The following is a 22,773-nucleotide window of genomic DNA, read 5'->3' as shown; positions in this document are numbered from 1 at the left end:
CAAGAACAGCGAGAAGCTGAGTGTAATTCGAATTGAGCCTTGTATCTGTAATAGATCGACCTGGTACCTAACACTGTAGGTGAAAGATAGTCGTAACCTCTCACGATGGTGACGCCTTGGCGGACTCAACCAAAAAACTCAGAATATCTTTCTTGATTATGGAAATTGAGAGCAGAACGGATAACAAAATTGACTCGAAGCATAAGCCCAGACCCCTGAAGCTTGTGTTGGACGATGCGGTCTAACTACTCGCCCATCTCGCAGCTCATGTGGTTCACCCAGTACCCTACTTTTCCTTTTCTATAAAATGAGGAATTACCAAAGTAAACTTTGTTTCCGTAGCTAACGCCCCCCAATCTGGTTAACTTCTACTCCCTCCGTCTCATAATGTAAGACGTTTTTTCACACTAGTGTAGTGTCAAAAAGCGTCATACATTATGGGACGGAGGGAGTCAAAAAGCGTCTTACATTATGGGACGGAGGGAGTCAAAAAGCGTCTTACATTATGGGACGGAGGGAGTCAAAAAGCGTCTTACATTATGGGACGGAGGGAGTAGGTTGGTAAGCATCTCAAAGCTGGAGAGTCTCACCACTTCTTGATCAACACCAGGGCTCTCCTCTTCAGTCAGTGGGACGCCGAGGAATATAGCTGACTTCCTCACAACTTGCACCGGATTTGAGGACGTATTTTAAACCGCATCATCTGCAAAACTAGTCCACTCCAGCCAAGTTGGTTATTGCAATGTGACCCGAGTGAGTGGCTGCAGGTTCTTAGTTGATGCTGTTCATTTCTGGTTATCTGTCTTCAATATCAAGCAGAATCCACCAAGTTTCAGATGTTTTTTCTTTTATTTTATTTTCTTTATTATGAGCTATGTTGGCCATCTGAAACAAAATGTTTACATTGTGCCTTTTTTTATTATACTCCAAATTAGATAATAGTATTTGCCTCGAGATAAACATATCCGACACTTGATATGTAAACATTTTGTCGCTGCAAGTGTATTTCTAGTAAACGTTCTGCTTGTTTTCCTCTGTGTCCTATCCGTAATTTCGATCATATTATTTTTTAGCCTCTCTTTTTGTTCTCATTTTCTATCACATTATTGTTTTTACCGGATAATCTTTGGCCTAGCACCTATCAAATTTTTGTTGAAGAAATCAGTATTTTGTGCTAATTTTGTCCCCTCTATGAACAACCTGACAAGTACAATAATAGGATTATGTGACACATCACTTCATCTCACTGTAAACCTGCTATCCCAGAAGCATTTACAGTCTGTAAGATATACAGTTTACACTCTTTCAGGTGAAATACAGACCACTAAAATCAGTTACTGAGCAGCTAGTTGTAGCAAATGTACTGGTGAATGAATCAGCGTATCCCACCCTATGAGGCCAGATGTTGTTTTATTATTATTCTCAAAATTAAACCACAATCAACATACCACGTGACACATGTGGTAAGCAATCCAAACAATAATGATAATAATAATAATAATAATAATAAACACAATCAACATAGGGCTCTCCTCTCACCAACCAGAAGCAGCAGAGTGCAAAGGAGCACAGAACACATGACAAATGACTCTTGCTCAAAACACGAGCCCGGAACCATGGAGCTTCTGCTGGACGATGCGGTCGAGCTTCACCCCCATCTCGCGGCTCATGTGGTTCACCCAGTCCCCTACCTCGCCTTTCCTGTAGAACACAGAGTTATCAAAGTGAACTCTATTCCCGTGGCTGACGCCGCCGACCTGTTTCACCTCCAGCCCGGTGAGCGTCTCGAAGCTACACATCCTCGCCACCTTGTCCGCGACGCCGGAGCTCTCCTCCTGCTCGGTCAGCGGGACGCCGAGGAAGCTCGCGAGCCTCCTCACGACCCGCGCCGGGTCCAGCTTGATCTCCTCATACTTGAGGAAGAGGATGGTGTCTGGCCTCGCCCCGCTCTCCTCCCAGTACTCGAGGCAGTGGTCCCAGAAGGGGCCGTAGGGCGAGAACCCCTCGCAGAACATGCCGAAGGCGTCGTCCATCGACGGGCCGACGCCGCCGCACCGCGCCGCCAGCTTGTTCTCGAAGTGCAGCCTGGAGACGAGCGTGTCCTTGGGGTCCCGGCACAGGTACACCACCCGGCAGCCGAGCGACCGCGTCTCCGGTGGGAGCAGCGACATGGGCATGTGCGTGGCGAGGAGCCTCGGGGACGGGAGCGCGCCGAGGTTGACTACATGGCCGCCGGCAGCACCAGGGATCTCGATGTACGGCACGAGGTGATGCGGGTAGCAAGTGAGGAGCGGGTGGTCGGCGCCGAGGCCGTGGCGGGACCGCGTGGCGACGGTGAAGGCGAGGGCCTTGAGCCAGGTGGTGCCGCACTTGGGCTGCGTGGCGAGGACGACGTCATCTGCGCGGGGCAGGAAGGCTCGTCTGGTGCGCAGGACACCCTCCAGCATCCTCGGCTTGAACCAGTAGCCCTTGTACTGGATGAGCGGCTTCGGCCACCCCTCCCTTGACGGGAGCGAGGATATGAAGTCTTTCAGGCTCTCATCGGATGGGGCGTCTACCGCTGAGCTCTCGGTGTAGGTGGCGCCCCCTGGAGCTGCGGCTGCCGGTTTGTCCATCGCCGGTGAGGGAGAGGTGGCGAAGCTAGCCATCTTGGTTTGGCTATGAATGGATAGCCAAGAAGCCGGTTGGTGCGAGCACATGGAGGAGTGAGATACCTCCCTTCATACTCCGTCTCCCTGCACATATATATAAAAATGAAGCACTTCAGTTGTGACTCGCAATAATCAGATCGTGCACTCCAAAGCGACATGTCCTCGAGACTGCACCAAAAATAATGCTATTGTATGCCGACAAAAATAAAGTCCCGCTTCAATACAACCCCTAAAACATATACAAAACTACTACACGTGCGAGCATGACTTGTCCGATTTGGTACGATGCAACATCCAGTCGTTACTGGACTTAGAGTCCAGCTGACATACGGTTTGATCTGCTCTGTCGGATAGAATTCGTACGTGAAGTGTCGTACGTATAAGTTCAAACATATATTGGCTAGTACAATCATTCCACACGGCCTATAGCATACCCGCCCACGTACACCGTACCCGTCGCCCGTATGCTAACCTGCGTACGTCCTACGCCGTCGCCGTATGCCAATCCTCGTTGATGTACACCCGCATCAGTACGTGTGAAAAAAACAGCCCGGCGCGTGACATGCCGACACCCCCATCGAGACCCTAGCGGTGGTAGTCGTTCCAGTCGCAGCTCTCCTCCCGGCAGTCACCGTCAGCCTGGTCGCCGCCCTGGTTGCCACCCAAACAACACGTCGTGTGTGACCTGTCGCCGCCCACAGGCAAAACCCTAGTTGCGATCATCGCTGCAGCCGCCGCATTCCTTTGTCGTCGTCCAAATCGCCGCCCACCTGTGAATCTTCAAGGCGGCGGTCTACGGGCAACATAAACGCGGTTGTGGACGCCTACCTCCGCCGGCCATCATCATCACGTCGTGGGCGCCTTCGTCCCCGGCTGAAATGGATCCATCTCCCCTCCTCGCTGGGGTCGAAGAGGTCGGTTTGCAAATCTTACATTAGGCTAATCGTTGAAATGAGATAAAAAAATCTATTGACTAAGTAAGTAGGTGCTAGTTTTAATGCATAAATTTGTGCGACGCATTGTTAAGCAATTTCATTTCGCACATAATTTAACTATGTTCGAGGGCGCTTGAGGAGGTACCTGTGTTCGAGGGCTGGAAAATGAGAGGCCAAATTTTGTACAATAGAAGGCAGGACCCGTAGGCTCAGACCGGAGAGTCGATGCTTCTGCGATGCCCATTTAACTATGAAGCTTGAAAAGAGCGTGGAGTTTGGTATGTCAGCAGTTTCATTGATGATCATAGTCATGTTCTAGCTAGACTGGACGAAGTCACATTTCTCCGGTCTCATAATTAGATCAAAGAATTTCAGAAAGATGGGATCTTAACTATGGCAGGTGCTGGGATCAGGAAACATATCATTTTTTATAACTTCTTCAGCACGTACAGGTCGTATGCTAAGGCTTGTTTTGGGAGGAGGAAGTTTTATAATATGTGCTATAGAGAGAAAATGAAACTGCTTGCACAGGGTGATGCTGACACTACCACTGGGATCATGATGATCAAAAAGGACAGCGATCCAGATTATTTTTCTTTGAGCACACTGTTGATGATGAGAAGGCTGAAAAACCTATTCTTGTGTGATTTCCAATCACGTCGAGACTATGTTGACTATGGTGATGTGACCATATTCGACAACACATACAAGATGAATAGGTATGGCACACCATATATATACCTTTCATCAGTCTGAACAACCACCGTTGCATCACGATGTTCGGTTGTGCTATTGTGTCTTACGAGACGGAATACACAGATGTTTGGCTGCTTCAGACGTTCTTGAGAGCTCACTGTCAGTAGAAGCTCAAGTCTGTAATTACTGGTGGAGATGCAGTTATAATAAAGGCCATCATAAACGTACTTCCGGACGTTTGGAATCGTCTTTATTCGTGGCATATCGAGAAGAACAAGCAGAAACACCTTCACCATAAGTCCCTAAAAGAGTTGAGGTCTCTACTTTATCATGCCACTTCACGTAAAGTCTTTGAGGAGAAATGGGCAGCGTTTACTGCTAAATGGCTGTCGGAGAGAACACAGACATGGTTGTGTAGGATGTATAGGAAGAAGAGGCTTTGAGCTGCATCATATCTGTCTGGTGGGTTTTTCCTAGCTATGCGGAGTAACAAGAGGAGTGAGAGTTTGAACTCATGCCTTCACATGCATCTAGACTCCGGTATGACTATTGTTGACATGATTGTGCACTACGAGAACTGCATTTTACACTCTTTCAGTCAAAATACAGACCACTAGAATCACAGTTACAGAGCAGCTAGTTGTGGCAAATGTACCAGTGAATGAATCAGTGTATCCCACCCTATGAGGCCATATGATGTTGTATATTTTATTCCTCGAATTAAACCACAATTAACATACCATATTACACATGTGGTAAGCAATCCAAACAACTAAGAAAAATCAGAATCAACATAGGGCTCTCCTCTCCCCAACCAGAAGCAGCAGAGTGCAAAGGAGAACAGAACACATAACAAATGACTCTTGCTCAAAACACAAGCCCTGGCCCCTGGAGCTTTTGCTGGACGATGCGGTCGAGCTTCTCCCTGATAACCCACAAGTATAGAGGATCGCAACAGTTTTCGAGGGTAGAGTATTCAACCCAAATTTATTGATTCGGCACAAGTGGAGCCAAAGAATATTCTCAAGTATTAGCAGCTGAGTTTTCAATTCAACCACACCTGAAAGATTAATATCTGCAGCAAAGTATTTAGTAGCAAAGTAGTATGGAAGTAACGGTAACGTTGCAAGAGTAACAGTAGCAGTTTTGTAGCAATCGTAACAGCGGTAACGGAGAAGTAACTAAGCAAATATCAATATGTGTAAAGCTCGTAGGCAATGGATCAATGATGGATAATTATGTTGGATGCAATTCATCATGCAACAGTTATAACATAGTGTGACACAGAACTAGCTCCAGTTCATAAATGTAATGTAGGCATGTATTCCGAATATAGTCTTACGTGCTTATGGAAAAGAACTTGCATGACATCTTTTGTCCTACCCTCCCGTCACTACTAGGAAAAGGGCTATAGTTGATATGGACATTAATGGCGCACCATGTATGTGGTGCGCCACTGCTATATAGCAGTGGCGCACCAGATACAGGTGCGCCATTAGTGTCCTCATTACTAATGGCGCACCAGACACACGGTGCGCTATTACTATCAAATTTTATTTTATTTTTTATTTTTCCAAAACTATTAATGGCGCACCACACGCTCTGTGCGCCACTACTGACAATTTTTTTTTACTTTTTTTCAAAAGTAGTAATGGCGCACCAGGGTGAAGTACGCCATTACTAGTTCAAACTAGTAATGGCGCACCACAACCACGGTGCACCACTACTGACAATTATATTTTTTTCTAATAATGGCGCACCCCTATCTGGTGCGCCATTAGTAAGCAGGGTTACTAATGGCGCATGTTTGGGTGGTGCGCCATTAGTAACCTGAGATCAGCTAGATATTTTGGACAGCTACCTACCACACTCACTTTCCCCACTTCATTCTCTCCACCTCCTCCTCCAAGCTTGTCTTGGCTGCCTCCTCCTCCTCACCTCATTTGCACCATAGATTCACCCAAATTAAGTGGTTAAATTACCTTTTTTTTTATAGGTAAGTAAGGGGAAAGCTTTCTTTATGTTGTAGATCTACTTTTTTCTCCCTCCAACAACGTGCACATGCACTATTTATGGCCTAGCTAGATCTATGTATGTTTGTGGTGTTGCATATGTTTGTGGTGTTGCATATATGTTTGTGTTTGCAGGTACCGGTATTTGAAATGCGATAGTTGCCAATATTTTGCCGGAATGTTGATTCATTTCCGTTTCGGCGAGAATTTGGCACTATGCATTCTTTTTGGTCCTATTTTTAGGCAAAGTCATGCCAAATTTTTTCTTGGTTCTAAAGTATCGTTTTGCTCTACCCCGCAGGCGACCATGGTCCGCACGGTGACCGAAGGTATCGTGAATAGGTTTTTGAGCTCCGCGAAGGCCGAGATGCTTCAAAAGAATGAGACGGAGATAAGATGTCCGTGTCGAAGATGCAAGCGGAAGACCCTTATTGCGGACCCAGATTCCGGGCAGATGCGGGACCACCTGCTCTTGCGTGGTTTCATGGATGGCTATCGGTGGCAAGGTGATGAAGATGACTATGAAGTCGTCCATGGGGGCCGGGCAAGAAATGAGGAAGGGCAGCAAGACAACCACCGCGGCGAGGGCGGACGAGAAGACGAAGAATCTCCAGGACATGATCACGACGGTGATGCTATACACAGTCATCATGTAGAAGATGCAGGACATGATGATGAGGAAGATCAAGACGAAGGGCATGATCATGAAGATGAAGATGCCGGAGCAGACGGCGATGGACCATCGATGGGCTGGGTGCAGGACCCTCATATTCAAGAGCTGCTTCTCAAGCGGACGGATAACGCAAGAGCTGCCGTCCGAGAGAAAGCCAAGCTGGATCAACTGGAGATAGATGCGGTTACTCCATTGTATGAAGGATGCAGACCCAAGGATACCCGCCTGAAATTAACGCTCATGGCTCTGGAGATGAAGGTAAAACACAAAATGACCGACGCATGCTTCGACGAGAACATGTCATTCTGGCACGAACGTCTTCCCAAGGGGAACAAGTGCCCGACCAGTTTCGAGGAGGCGAAGAAAATCGTGTGTCCTCTGGATTTACCGCACGTGAAATACCATGTGTGCATGAACAATTGCATCATTTATCGGGACGAGCACGCGGAGTCTACCATATGTCCGGTGTGCGGCGTCACTCGATACAAGAAGAGGAAGAAAGCTCCTCGAAAAGTGGTGTGGTACTTTCCGATCACTCCTCGTCTGCAGCGGTATTTCGTGGACCCTAAGGTAGCAAAGCTCTTGCGTTCGCACGCGGATAGGGAGGAGAAGAAGTGAGAAGATGACGCAAATGATCTGGAGATAAATAAAAAAGACAAGATGCTGAGTCACCCTAAGGATGGGAGCCAGTGGCAAGCGTTGAACTTCGAACACCCAGAATTTGGGAAGGATCCAAGGAACATCGTGCTGGGCGCGAGCACCGATGGAGTCAATCCATTTGGCAGCCAGAGAAGCACACATAGCACCTGGCCTGTGTTTGTGTGGATGTACAACCTTCCCCCCTGGTTGTGCATGAAGAGGAAGTACATTCACATGAGTCTGCTAATTGAAGGGCCGAAACAACCAGGGAACGACATCAATCTGTATCTGGGGCTGCTGAAAGAGGATCTAGACACGCGGTGGAAAACGCCAGCCAATACGTGGGATGCCGCAGAGAAAGAATATTTCCCTATGAGAGCCGCACTGCTCACGACGGTGCACGACTATCTCGGTTACAAATATGTCGCGGGGCAGGTGGTCCACGGATTTTCTGGATGCGTCAGGTGCATGGATGACACAACGTATCGCCAACTAGATAGAGATCCCGGGTCTTCGAAAACCGTGTTCATGGGACATCGAAGGTGGCTTCGCGACGATGACTCATGGAGGAAACGCAAGGATCTGTTCGATGGTGAAACCGAAACCCGAAGACGCCCGCGTACGAGGAGCGGCGAGGAAATAGACGGGCTGTTGAAAAATTGGAAAGATTGCCCACTGCCAGGAAAGAAGCAAAAGGCGCCAGAGCCGGGAAAGAAGCGAAAGGCGCAAGAGCCGCTGCTGAAGGTATGGAAAACGAGGTCTGTTTTCTGGGACTTGCCATACTGGAAGATCCACCGTGTGCCTCACGGCCTTGATGTCATGCATATCATGAAGAACGTGTGCGAGAGTCTGCTTGGTACCTTGCTCAACATGCGAGAGAGGACCAAAGATGGGCCGAAAGCAAGGGCAGACTTGAAATCAATGGGCATCAGGGAGGAGCTTCACGCTAATGATGATGATGATGAGGCGAAGCAGGACACGGAAAGTCGTCGCAAAGGCAAAAAGGCCAAGAAGACCGGAAATGACTTCCCTCCCGCGTGCTTCACTCTAAGTCAGGAGGAGATCGATCAGTTTTTCACCTGCCTCGTAGGAGTAAAACTTCCTTACGGTTACGCGGGGAAGATAAGCAGATACCTAGACTCAGCGAAGCAGAAGTTCAGCGGGATGAAGTCTCACGACTGTCACGTGCTGATGACGCAGATACTTCCAGTTGCAATCCGTGGGATCATGGACGCGCACGTCCGTGAAACGCTATTTGGCCTATGCAACTTTTTCGACGTCATCTCTCGGAAGTCGGTTGGCGTGAGGCAACTCAGAAGGCTACAGGAAGAGATCGTGGTGATACTATGCGAGCTTGAGATGTACTTCCCGCCCGCATTCTTCGACGTTATGGTGCATCTGCTGGTCCATATCGTGGAGGATATCATCCAACTCGGGCCGACGTTCCTGCACAGCATGATGCCATTCAAAAGGATGAATGGTGTCATCAAAGGATACGTTCGCAACATGTCACGTCCAGAGGGAAGCATAGCCAGGGGCTTTATGACCGAAGAGTGCATCTCCTACTGCACGAATTATCTAGGCATCGAGAACCCCGTTGGTCTGCCCGTCAACAGGCACCTCGGCAGGCTCGCTGGATGGGGTCACCGTGAGGGTCGCCGCGAAATGCATGTCGACTTCGAGGGTCAACTCGCCGACTTTGAAAGAGCAAACCTAGTCGCGCTACAACACATAGACGTGGTCGATCCTTGGGTGGTAGAGCACAAAACCTTTATTGAGAATACGTACAATGACCGAGGCCAACAGAGGACGGACGGAGATATAATCAAAGAGCACAACTCATGTTTCACGCGTTGGTTCAAGCAGAAGCTTTTGTCGTACCCTTTACATGAGGATTCTTCCACGGAAGAACAACTCATATTCGCCTTGTCACAGGGCGCCAAGCACAACCTGATGACGTATGAGGCGTACGATATCAACGGCTACACATTCTACACCGAGGGAAAGGACATGAAGAGCGATGGTTATCAGAACTCCGGGGTAACGATGGAATCCTACACCGGTAACGACAAGGACAGATACTACGGAAGGAACGAGGAGATCTGGAGCTGAGCTACGCTGGAGAGAAGGTCCCGATGTTCCGTGTCAGATGGGCCAAGAGCGTCCTAAAAGAAGACCGATATTTGACCACCATGGTTATACCCGAAGCCAAATCCAAGACCGCGGGTGCAAACGTCACCGCGAAAAATGAGCCATGGGTACTGGCTTCCCAAGTGGACTAATGCTTCTTCATTACCGACCCGTCAAAGCCCAGTCGTGTTGTCGTGAGGAGAGGCAAAAGGAAGATCATCGGAATGGATGGAGTCGCCAATGAGCAAGACTTCGACAAGTACGGCGACCCGAAGATGGAACATGATGACGACGATGAAGTACCAGCATACACCACAAGAAGAAGCAGGACCACCCTACCTAAAGGACGTCCGTTCAAGAGAAGAACTCCATTTACGAAAAATAAGGGCAAGAAGATTGTGAACAGATAGCTAGCTAAGATCGATTGTATTTAAATTGTAGCCTTCATTTCTCGATTGTATTTCAACATATTGAAATGATATTTCTTCTGTTCTAGTGTCCTCCATCTCGATCTTGATCCCCCTCCATCTCGATCGCTATCCCCCTCGCCAGATCCCCCTCGCCGTCGAGCACCCGCCCACACTCCCCCGCTCCACCGCCGCCGCCGATCCCCCGCACCCTCCCCCGCTCCACCGCCGCCGAGCACCCACCGCACCCTCCCCTGTCTCCTCGCTCGGTTCCCCCTCCCTCCCCCCCGCCCCCGAGCGCCATTGCTATACAAAAAAAAGATTACTAATGGCGCACCTCTCTGGGGTGCGCCATTGCTATTCAAAAAAAAGATTACTAATGGCGCACCTCTCTGGGATGCGTCATTGCTATACAAAAAAAGATTACTAATGGCGCACCGCGTGTGGATGCGCCATTGCTATCAAAAAAAATTCTAATGGCGCACCGCTCGGGGGTGCGCCATTGCTAACCCTTCCCCCCACTAAAATCCCCAGTCCCCTTTCTATCTCTCACCCGCCCACTGCCCCGCCCCGACCCGACCCGTACTGCGCCGCCGCCGCCCCCGTGCCCTGTGCAAACCGCCGCCGCCGCCGCCCCCGCACCTTCCCACTTCCCCTCCCCTCGCGCTGCTTCACCCGACTAGGTCGTCGTCGTCACCACATCGTCCCCGCGACCACCGTCGTCCCCGCACCCCACCAAGGAGTCCAGGAGCTCACCGCGGATCGAGGTCTTCTTCCACCTCCGGCCACCGCGGCCTCACCGTCGATCCGCGTCACCTCGTCAACCCCGTCTCCACGCCGTCGAGCACCGAAGCAGGCCGGAGAAGTCCAGCACGACGAACCGGACCATCGCCGACCCCACCCCGACAGCGTCTACGTCGTTTCCGTCGGCTTGGAGCGGAGGGGGCGAAGCTACCAAGGAAGTAGCCCTTGCTGCTGCCTTTCTTCCACCTCAGATTCCGCCGCCTCTCCTTCAAGTCCGGTCGGCCTGCTGCTCCTAATCCACCGCCAGGCCTTCGTGTGCCTCCGCGGTGAGCTCCCCTCCCTTCCCCTCTTCTGTTTCCCCTCGGCCCAGCAGCAAAAGCTCATTTTTCTCTAGAACATGAATCAAGGTTGACCTAGTATCTCATAGGACGTTGATGCAAGTAGGAAATTCTTTTCATAAAAATATCGTCCAGTAGGTAGTTTAGTTGTTAGGCTCTAATCCATGACAAAGACATGCAACTTCTCTGCAGCTGCCTTTAGGTATTTGTGCAGAAGCCCTTTTTGTCTGGTCAAAGTCTATGGATGGAAGCGTCGACCGGAGAAAGTTGCTACAATAAAAAATGCCAGCCGTTAGACGTAATCTTGACTCAAAATTTCAACACAGAGTGCATTATCTTGACCGGAAGTAGTGTGATAGATAAAGGTCCATAACTTAGCATCGAAGTTTCTTTCTGTCATAGCTATGGGAGCTTATATTCAACCAAAAAAACATCATGCCATTAATCTTTCAGAGATATTCCAGTTCTAATACTTTGCGGGTCGTTGATGCGGCAAGGACGCTGAATAGACATAATCTTGACTGGATAGGCTGTTTGGACTTGGGATAGTGACCTTATTTGAGCACGATTTAGATGTCGTAATCATGTTCTACTGTTGCCGCTCTTGAGTGATATTGTTTGTGACTTGGGTTAAACGGCGTTATAGTGGAGTTATGCTTTCTGAAATCTAGAATATATGTACAACCTAATCTTAAATTATGTTCTACTTCGAGATATGGTAAGGGATAACACTGGATAACACCTGGAAATGTAACCTTGAGCAGTCAACTTATCTGATATAGGTATGAAATCTTAAATTCTGTTGATCCTTATGAGGGATAGTACTGAATAACACTCTGAAAGATAATCTTCGAGCAGTTCACTATCTGGCATAGGTATCTTACATACTGTTCTTTCACATGATGGATAGCACCGAAGAATATCTTGAAAGGTAACATTCGAGTAGTTCACTTACCATGACTATCAATTAATAAGCATGATATTGTACCCTTCTTTTAAAAAAGAATTCCCCTGTGGTTGAGATCCTATAAAACGGTGCCCCTCATGAAGCATCCACCTTACTAAGCCATTACTTGTGTGCATCTCTAGTTTCCTTGCAGGTTGTAAGTTTTTATTAGGATAGCTGTAAATTTCTTCTGTTTTCTAGTAGTACAATCTGTACTGGTTGGGACAAAAACACTGCTTTTGGTTGCAGGCTGGCAGACATTTCTTGCACAAAACGGATACGGTAGATGAATTTAATACGAGGTGCTTTATCTCCACCCAATAGATGCTAAACAAGAATCAAAACTTTAGTTACACACTATATCTACTCTAGCAACTGGATCATGCCATCTGCTCTAATCAGGTAGGCATTTAATAGACATTAGTGAGTAGTATGATTAATGAAAGAATCAGGGACTTTGTTGCACAGGCAAATAAAGCCTGGTGATTGGGCCACATCACCTGACCCAGTGCGTGGATGCTTTAAATTCTGATGAAAGCATCTATCTATTGATAATCCTTCATGCCCTTGTGTTTCTTTAGAGAAGATTCTTTCTTCACTTTACTGATGAGTACACAAAGAAAGTGTGAGTGAACTGAATGAATTCAGTGTGCACTGTAGTATAAGTACCATCTAGTCAAGTCAAGCTTTGGTCATGGTCCAGCAGATGAGATTTTCTTTTCTGAGGAAAAGCAGATGAGAATTGAGAAGCATATGCCACACAATGATTCAGCAATATCTTTAAGGCAAATCTGGCTGGCAATTTGGCCCTCTATGTCCATCATCATGGCCACTACTATTTGAAACTGAAGAAAGAAAGGAAGAGATGATTTTGCAGGTACCCCGAGAGGCCCTTGAGTTTGCCGGAATGTCGATTAACTTCCGTTCCGGCAAATTCGGGTACTCCATATGTCCTATTTTCAGCAAAGGTCATGCTGAAATTTTCCGTGAATTTTAGCATGACTTTGCTAAAAATAGGACATAAGGGGTACTTGCGACTAATGCATGGGCCGGGGTATCTTAGTACTTAATTAAGTAGGATCAACTGCCTCTTGTGTTATGCATGGGCCTCAGCGTCGACAAACCCTAAATGATAAAACCTTGGCTTTTAGGGTGCCTCGGTGTCGACAAAAACCTAAATGATGAAAGCTTAGGCTTTTGGGGTGCCTCGGCGTCGACAAACCCTAAATGATAAAAGCTTAGCTTTTAGGATGCCTCGGTGTCGACAAACCCTAAATGATGAGACCATGATCTTGTTCCTTGACAATAACCAACTTTTTGACCAAATTTTTTTCCTATTTAGAGCGAAACATGGCCCACAACGATGAGGCCGGCGGTTCGGGCAAGGCATTCTGGGAGCTGTCCCAGGAGATGGAGGAAGAACCTCACCGCTATGAGGACGCCGCGGAAGACACCGATCCCGACTACACAACCCCTAGTGGCGTCGGGGATGACACCACTGATGGTGCCGCCGAGGATGCCACCACTGATGATGGCGGCGCACACACAGATGGCAGCCAACCGAAGAGGCAACGGAAGGACCGGTGCCCGAACGTGCTCGGCACCGTCAAGGAGGAATTTACTGAAGTGTCCTCCCAGGGGCATCCAACGGCGCCCAAATAAATAGTCAAGGGGTACGCGAGACAGCTCGGGTGCATTCTCCGGAGCACTGTCTCGATCAACACCGAGAACCTAAGGCATCGTGACCGAGGGAATTTGCGCAACCTCCTCTTCACGAAGCTGCACGAACAATACAAGTTCCCCGGTGACTTCGCAAACACACGTCTCTCAGGGAATAAAGTGAACAGTGCCGCCCTCACAAAGATGAGCAAGGCCCTGGCTACTTGGAGAGGCGCGGTGAAGAGCATGATTGAAAAAGGTGATAGTTATGAGAAGATCAAGGAGAAAAATCCTTCGATCAGCGAAGATGACTACCGGGAGTTCAAGATCAAGTGCGAGAGCAACACATCCGAGGAATCAAGTCAGTGGGTGAAAGATATGCGGGACTTGAACTTAGGGGTCCACAAACTCGGTCCCAGCGGTTACAGAGTGGCGGAACCTATATGGGACAAGGAGGACGCGGAGCGTGCCGAGCAAGGCCTACCGCCCCGCTTCGAGAAATACCGTGACAAGCAGACCAGGAACTATGTCAGGGCCCGGTATAAGATTGACCCAGTAACCAAGGAGCTTACCACAGATCCGAAGACCAAGGCGCTTGAGAAAGTTCTGGTAAGGAATACACCCCCGCGTAATTAGCTACATATATGGTTGCATTCTAGTTAATGAAGCCAAATTTTTAAATGGTTCACGTTCCTTCCGCAGGACACTGAAAGCAGTAGCGCGGGGTCGTCTCAGAGCTCCCCTTTCGACACCACTTTAAATAGGGCGTTGAACATAATGAAAAACAAGGATAAGCTCAGTAAGCCGTCGTCAGCTGGTCGTGTGGCCGGCAAAGGCTTGTCCATGAAATGGTCGGAATACTATACCGCTGGGCGAAAGGAGAGAAAGACCAGCTCGGAAAGCCAGCAGCGCGAGGTTGAACAACTCAAGGCACAAGTGGCGCGGATTCCGGAGATGGTCGAAGAGCAAGTGCAATACCAACTGGGAGCGACGATCACCGCCATTATACCTACCTTGGTTTCTGGGCTGCAGGCGTGGGTGGCGGGCGGCCAACAAGGGCCGCCCCCGATTCCCAGCTTCACGGGCAGCAACTCGCGCAACGCGCCGGCGGCGCCATTGGTGTCTCCGGCGGAGGCGGCATTGGTGTCTCCCGCGGCGGCGCCATTGGTGTCTCCGGCGGAGGCGGCATTGGTGTCTCCCACGGCGGCGCCGGCATTGCAGCTTAATGCACCCGGGTGTGGGAAGAATACGCCGGCCGGCACCTCGGCAGCAAGCGGCCCCTCCGTCAATTGCACGCCCGCCGTTGGCGGTGCCTCGACATTAGCCGATCTCGACGCCATCACGGTAACTAATTAAGCCTCTCGGCCGATGACTTCATCTCCTTGCCTTTGACTGGGCATCCCTGACGCCCTACATGTTTTCGCAGGGCGCCGCCGACGTTCCGTGCACTCTCCTGCACTTCGTGAACGACGAGTTGGTCGATGTCGCCAAGGGCAGAATCGTTCAACCGGGCAGCCGCGTGTTCCACGGTAATCCGATGCCACCCACCGTTTATAGGGTTCAACTGGTTTGGGTGCTGCCGGGCTTCGACGACATGTTACCTCCGTATCGACCCCATGGGGCCGACGAAGATAATGTGATGACCCTCAGCGCCTGCATAAGCTGGCCCATGCTTTGGCCGAAGAGCCAGATTCGTTTGGGGGCGGGGGACACCACCCCACAGACAACACCGCCAGTCGTGCCGGCGCCAAGCCATGGCAAGACCCCCGCAACGCTACCGGACATGCCGGACGTGCATATGGCACAGGATCCGGACATGCATATGGCACAGGATCCGGACGACGACGACGACGGTACATTTACCAACATCGATAAGTACTTCAACGAACATGGGTACGATGACGTATTCTTGGGGCCTCCTTCTCAAGAACCCAACCCTGCAAAAGACGATCGCGATCTAGCTGGTACCGCGGAGAAACCCAATTGCAACAGGCGTCGTCTGGCGTTCAGTTCTCAGGAGACGCCTCCAGTTGCCGCCTTCACCGAGCCTCAGATAGCCGAGGTGCGAAATATTATCATCCCCAACACACTCAAGAAGGCACTGAGCAGAACTCGATCCCATTAAAGCAGAAGAAGAAGGGACGGAAAAGAAAGACTAACAAGGGTGCGAGCCAGCCGGCACTGAGTACGATCCGTGCTCAGGACGGTCCACCTTCACCTAAGGATATCTCGAGGAGGGTGCATGTGGCGGGTAGGCCGATGCTACCGACTAATCTGCCTAATGCTGCAACCGGTGCTATGCGGAGTCTGCATGACAGTGTTCTTTCTTTGGAGAAGTGGCGTCTCTCCGAGAATGATGTGGCATACCCGGTTTTCGTGGCCAAGGTGCCAGAGGGCAAGGGCTTTGTGGATAGCGACATCGGGGGTACGATCGTCCTGTGGTTTGATGACATCTTCGCTATGTTTAACCTTCATCCGCTACACTACACCTTCGTTCGGCTATTTTCGCTGAGTATGGAGATGCGGATCATTAGAGACAAGACCCCGGACATCGTGATAGTCAACCCCTTCTACATGTGTGCCAAGATCTTGGGCAGCGCTGGGGACCGGCAAGTCGCGAGTTCATACCTTGAAGGCGTCATTCTGGCAAATCCAGATAAGGATAACTTCCTCATGCCATACTTTCCCGAGTAAGTCATCCCCTCACCGCCCCGTAACATATGATTTCATAGATTTCGATCCTTCTTTTTTTCTAACATTCCGTGTTTTGTGCAGTGACACACATTGCACACTCATCCTCTTAAGCCCAAAATATTCCATGGCCACGTATTTCGACTCGGACCGTCAGTCGAAGAGAGACTACACAAATATCAAGAAAGTTCTTGATGATGTTCTCCCCGGCTACGCCAGATCTGGAGGCACCTTCAGCAGGCCAGTTCGTAGGTACGGCAAGCACGTGTTCACCCACAATACGACGTTCCCCTGCGTCAAGCAGCCGTCTGGCGGTCAGAAGGATGCCTACTACGCCCTCCATCACATGCGGGCGATCGTACGGGACCATAATCACCTTCTACTGCCAAATAATCTCAAAGATTGGGCCGCAAGCTTGTCGGCAATCCAGGACGCGGACATCAGACAAGAATTCTTTCGCATTCAGTCAGAGTTTGCAGAAATCATCCATCAAGATGTCCTTCGTACCTCGGGGCAGTTCTACCTCAGATATCAACCGTCCAACAGTGAGATAGAAACAACGCTACAAATGCAGGCTGACAACGCCCACGATTTCATGACCATCACGACAGACGGCGGCTTCATCCACGCTCCGGTCCCTGAGTCGAGTCGAAAGTAGTGATGCTATGTAGTTCTGAAATATCGATTAGCTCATGTTGTAATTAAACTTTAATGAACTTGTATGTCTCTTTGGTTTGGACAGTCGCTCAACTTATATGTAATCGATGTTATTTATTAGTAGGACCATGAATCGTGCTATTAATGTCTTGCTTTTCTCTTCCGATTCTTTTGTTGCATACTTATATATTGCTTATGTATTGTCTGTGAATTGCTACTAACGTTTTGTTTGGCTAGTGCATAGAGATGCCGTCGTATGTTGTGTACAAGGGTAAGGTTCCCGGAGTCTATGACGACTGGGAGGAGTGTCGGAGACAGGTTCGCCGTTTCAGCGGTAACAGTTACAAAGGGTACACCACTAGGGCGGAGGCGGAAGCTAGATATGCGCGGTAGTTTAGATGATCGATATCGACTTGTAATGTGAAGACAAACTCGCTACTCGCGGTCTCGAGACTTGTAATGTTCTAACTTTGTTCGGTATTTTGAATTCGGAGACTAGCTAATATGATGAATTGTATTCGGAGACTAATCTTCTATTGTATTCGATGAATCTGCTATTTATATGTTTTGCTGTCTATATTCTGTGCAGTAATATATTTTGTAACCTGTGCAAATATCAAAAAAGAAAAAAAATCCTAATATTCATACTAGTGGCGCACCATACAGCACATTAGTGGCGCACTGCTATAAAAATACTAGTGGCGCATTATCTGTTAGTGCGCCATTAGTAACCCAGAGCACAAGGTAAATATGGCCCCCTGGGAGGCATACTAATGGTGCACCAAGTGACATACTAATGGCGCACTGCCTGGTGCGCCACTACTGTCTGGTATACTAATGGCGCACTAGGGGTGCGCCATTAGTATTAGTTACTAATGGCGTGATGATAGTGGCGCACCTGTAGTGCGCCATTAATGGCCAAAACAGGTGCGCCACTAATAAGCCTTTTCCTAGTAGTGCGTGGCAGCGGGGTCCTATTGGAAACTAAGGGATATTAAGGCCTCCTTTTAATACAGTACCAGACCAAAGCATTAGCACTTAGTGAATACACGAACTCCTCAAACTACGATCATCACCGGGAAGTGTCCCGACTATTGTCTCTCCGGGGTTTGCCGGATCATAACACGTAGTAGGTGACTATAACTTGCAAGATAGGATCAAGAACTCACATATATTCATGAAAACATACTAGGTTCAGATCTGAAATCATGGCACTCAGGCCCTAGTGACAAGCATTAAGCATGGCAAAGTCATAGCAACATCAATATTAGAACATAATGGATACTAGGGATCAAACCCTAACAAAACTAACTCGATTGCATGGTAAACCTCATCCAACCCATCACCGTCCAACAAGCCTACAATGGGATTACTCACGCACGGCAGGTGAGCATCATAAAATTGGTGATGGAGGATGGTTGATGATAAAGATGGCAACGGATTCCCCTCTCTGGAGCCCCGAACGGACTCCAGATCAGCCCTCCCGAGGAAGAATAGGGCTTGGCGGCGGCTCCGTATCGTAAAACGCGATGAATCCTTCTCTCTGATTTTTTTCTTCTCGGACATGAATATATAGAGTTGGAGTTGAGGTCGGTGGAGGTCCAGGGGACCCACGAGGCAAGGGGCGCGCCCCAGGAGGGTGGGCGCACCCTGCACCCTAGTGGATAGGGTGTGGGTCCTCCTCTGTTGATTCTTTCGCCAATATTTTTTATTAATTCCAAAACGTGACTCCGTGAAGTTTCAAGTCATTCCGAGAACTTTTATTTCTGCACAAAAATAACACCATGGCTATTCTGCTGAAAACAGCGTCAGTCCGGGTTAGTTCCATTTAAATCATGCAAGTTAGAGTCCAAAATAAGGGCAAAAGTGTTTGAAAAAGTAGATGCATTGGAGACGTATCAACTCCTCCAAGCTTAAACCTTTGTTTGTCCTCAAGCAATTCAGTTGACAAACTGAAAGTGATAAAGAAAAACTTTTACAAACTCTGTTTGATCTTGTTGTTGCAAATATGTAAAGCCGGCATTCAAATTTTCAGCAAAGATTATGAACTAACCATATTCACAATAACATTTAGGTCTCATGTTTACTCATATCAATGGCATAATCAACTAGCAAGCAATAATAATAAATCTCAGATGACAACACTTTCTCAAAACAATCATAATATGATATAACAACACGGTATCTCGCTAGCCCTTTCTGAGACCGCAGAACATAAATGCAGAGGACCCCTGGAAAAAGAGATCCAGTCACAGTCATACTCAGTGTAAATTAATAGCAATGCATGCAAATGACAGCGGTGCTCTCCAACTGGTGCTTTTTAATAAGAGGATCATGACTCAACATAAAAGTAAATAGATAGGCCCTTTGCAGAGGGAAGCAGAGATTTGCAGAGGTGCCAGAGCTCGAGTTTTGAAATAGAGATAAATAATATTTTGACCGGTACTTTCATTGTCAACATAACAACCAAGAGATCTTGATACCTTCCATGCTACATACATTATAGGCGGTTCCCAAACAGGATGGTAAAGTTTATACTCCCCCACCACCAACGAGCACACTCCACGGCTGGTCTGGAACAACGGGTACCGTCCAACTAACAACAATCCTGAGGGAGATTTGTTTGCAATTATTTTGATTTGATTTGAGCATGGGACTGGGCATCCCGGTTACCGGCCATTTTCTCGTGAGTGATGAGCGGAGTCCACTCATCGTGAGAATAACTCACCTAGCATGAAAGATATAGACACCCCAAGTTGATACATGAGCTATTCGAGCATACAAAACAGAATTTCATTTGAAGGTTTAGAGTTTGGCACATACAAATTTACTTGGGACGGTAGGTAAATACCGCATATAGGAAGGTATGATGGACTCATATGGAACAACTTTGGGGTTTATGGAAGTGGATGCACAAACAGTATTCCCGCTTAGTACAACGGAAGGCTAGAAAGAGACTGGGAAGCGACCAACTAGAGAGCGACAACACTCATGAACATGCATTAATATTAACCAACAACGCATGAGTAGGATATAAATCACCATGAATATAAATATCGTGAAGGCTATGTTAATTTTGTTTCAATTACGTGCGTGAACATGTGCCAAGTCAAGCCACTCGAATCATTCAAAGGAGGATACCACCCTATCATTACCACATCACAACCATTTTAATAGCATGTTGGCACGCAAGGTAAGCCATTATAAACTCCTAGCTAATTAAGCATGGCATGAATAACTATAATCTCTAATTGTCATTGCAAGCATGTTTCATTTATAATAGGCTGAATCGAGAACGATGAATTAATCATATTTACAAAAACAAGATAGGTCGAGTTCATACCAGCTTCTCTCATCTCAATCATTTCATCATATATCTTCATTATTGCCTTTCACTTGCACGATCGAATGGTGTGGATAATAATAATAGTGCATGTGCATTGGACTAAGCTGGAATCTGCAAACATTTAATTCAAAGGAGAAGACAAGGTAATATGGGCTCTTGGTTAGATCAACAATAATGCATATGAGAGTCACTCATCATTTTCATCGTGGTCTTCTCGTCTCGACCCCCAAAGAAAAGAAAGGAAATTCAAAGAAAAAGAAACTATTACACGGGAAAGCTCCCAACAAGCAAAAGAAGAACGAGAAATCTTTTTAGGTTTTCTTTTAATTACTACTAATACAAGCATGGAAAGTAAACTAGCTAAAAGCTACAACTAATTTTTTTTGATTTTTCTCTCAAAGTTTTTCAAACACACAAGAAGAAAGCAGGAAAAGAAAATAAAGTAGCATGGATAGTACAATGAAAAAGTATGAACACCGACAACTAGAATGAGTGTGTGAATATGAATGTAATGTTGGTGAGAAATACGTACTACCCAAGCTTAGCCTTTTGGCCTAAGTTGGTTTATTCCCATGGATCGAAGCGATCCTCTCTGGTGTACTGAGGAGGGTCCTCGGGGTGCCACTGGTTAGCGAGCTCCTCCGGATCCCACTGATAAACAGACTCTCGATATGGATCAAGTGGTGGCTCTGGCTCAGGCTCTGGGACTCGTGTCAGCTCCCAGTATGCATAAATGTCCTCGGCCATGATGACGTACGTGCCTGAATGTGTATTAAACAAAGCGGGTGCGGGCAAGATAATAGTCTCACACTTAGTTTTAGCAAATATCAAGTTATACTTAAGTATCTTCTTCTTATTTTTAACAATAAAGTCATGTGCTACCATACTCTTATAGTCTAGCAAAATAGTGGGCAGCAACTTTTCCTCTTTCTCATAATGCCTAATAGGTATCTCAGAGTGTTTAGCAAGGCATGAAGCAAAGATACCTCCGAAGATGGGGCTCTTTGTACGGTTCAGACTTAACCGTTTAACAACGATAGCGCCTAAACTGAAAGTTGTATCATGAAATAAAGCATGGCGCAAAATAGCAAGGTCGGGAGCACTGAGGCCCCCACTGTTCCCACGACCAATTAAACATCTACTAGCAAAAATAGCAAAGTGACGTAGGACAGGAAAATGTATACTAGTAATCCTAGCATCTGAAACTTTTCTCGTTTCACCTACAGCAATTTGATCAATAAATTCATCCACATCACTAGATGTGGTTCCTCGACGCTGCCCTCAAAGAGCAACTTGCAAACCACACAAATATCATATAGTGACATCTTCTTAAACTCATCATATAAATAAAAATTCACCGAAGGTGGTGATCTTCTAGCATGGAAATGAAAGTTTTGCACGAAAATATTAGTGAGTATGAGATACTGTTCACACTGGTCGGGAAGGAAGTCGGTGATGCCCGCATTCTTAGCCTAATAATAAAAATCGTCGTAAATTCCAGCGGCCCTCAAGAATGCATCACAAGGCCGTTCACACGGCCGAACCTCCGCGGTGCGAGGAAGATTGTACTTGGGCTTCTTATTCTCTTCATTCTGGTTTTCCTTCGAGCTTCGGCTCGAGGAGCCTCTTAACAATTTCTTCATCATTTTCTTTCTCTGAATTTTTTTTTTAATTTTTTAGTGACATCCACGGCCATTTCCCGGTCGCCTCAAGCTACTAGAATGGCAGCATGCGTCTCTTGGTTTGTGATGAGGAGACACCAGCTATAGCCCCCCTCCTGCAGACTCATTTAGTGGCCACAGCAAAGTGGGTAAACTAGGTCCCTCTCTGCAACTGCAATATAGTAGCAGAGTCCACATATGAGGGCCCGTACGGCATGGCCGATGGCCCATATTTATAGGCCACACCAAGCTTTGCTTGCTAACTGGTAATATCCCCGTGGTGCACGTGGAATGGCATGTGAAGGAGATCACATAATACTGTAGATGAAAGATAGTCGTAACCTCTCACGATGGTGACACCTCGGCGGACTCAACCAAAAAGAAACTCAGAATATCTTTCTTGTTAGATTCTCTCAAAATATCTGTGCATCCATTGTTTTGTTGCTCAACTCGTCTCTACAGCTCCCGCACTGCCGCCGATCTCCCTCACCAACCAGAGCAATCTCCCGCCTAAGAGCATAGTTAATAAGATAGCCTGTTGGCTATATGCCAATGCCATGTCACCTAAAGTCCACATAAAAGCCCACT

The 22,773-nt window shown here is 47.7% G+C and overlaps 1 protein-coding gene across 1 annotated transcript; it reads right to left on the bottom strand.

Moving 5' to 3' along the window:
* Nucleotides 1–1,408: 1,408 nt before the first annotated feature.
* LOC109770979 (cytosolic sulfotransferase 5) lies at nucleotides 1,409–2,755 on the bottom strand. Its single transcript, XM_020329695.4, has one exon. The coding sequence runs from the start codon at nucleotides 2,697–2,699 to the stop codon at nucleotides 1,596–1,598; it is 1,104 nt and encodes a 367-aa protein (XP_020185284.1). The 5' UTR covers nucleotides 2,700–2,755; the 3' UTR covers nucleotides 1,409–1,595.
* Between the last annotated feature and the right edge of the window lie 20,018 nt (nucleotides 2,756–22,773).

This window comes from Aegilops tauschii, chromosome 2 (genome assembly GCF_002575655.3).
Source record: "Aegilops tauschii subsp. strangulata cultivar AL8/78 chromosome 2, Aet v6.0, whole genome shotgun sequence".
Lineage (NCBI taxonomy): Eukaryota > Viridiplantae > Streptophyta > Magnoliopsida > Poales > Poaceae > Aegilops > Aegilops tauschii.
This window is presented reverse-complemented; position numbering and strand designations above follow the sequence as displayed.

Coding starts and splice junctions, on each gene's coding strand:
- LOC109770979 (XM_020329695.4), bottom strand. CDS start 2,699: ATGTGCTCGCACCAACCGGCTTCTTGGCTATCCATTCATAGCCAAACC.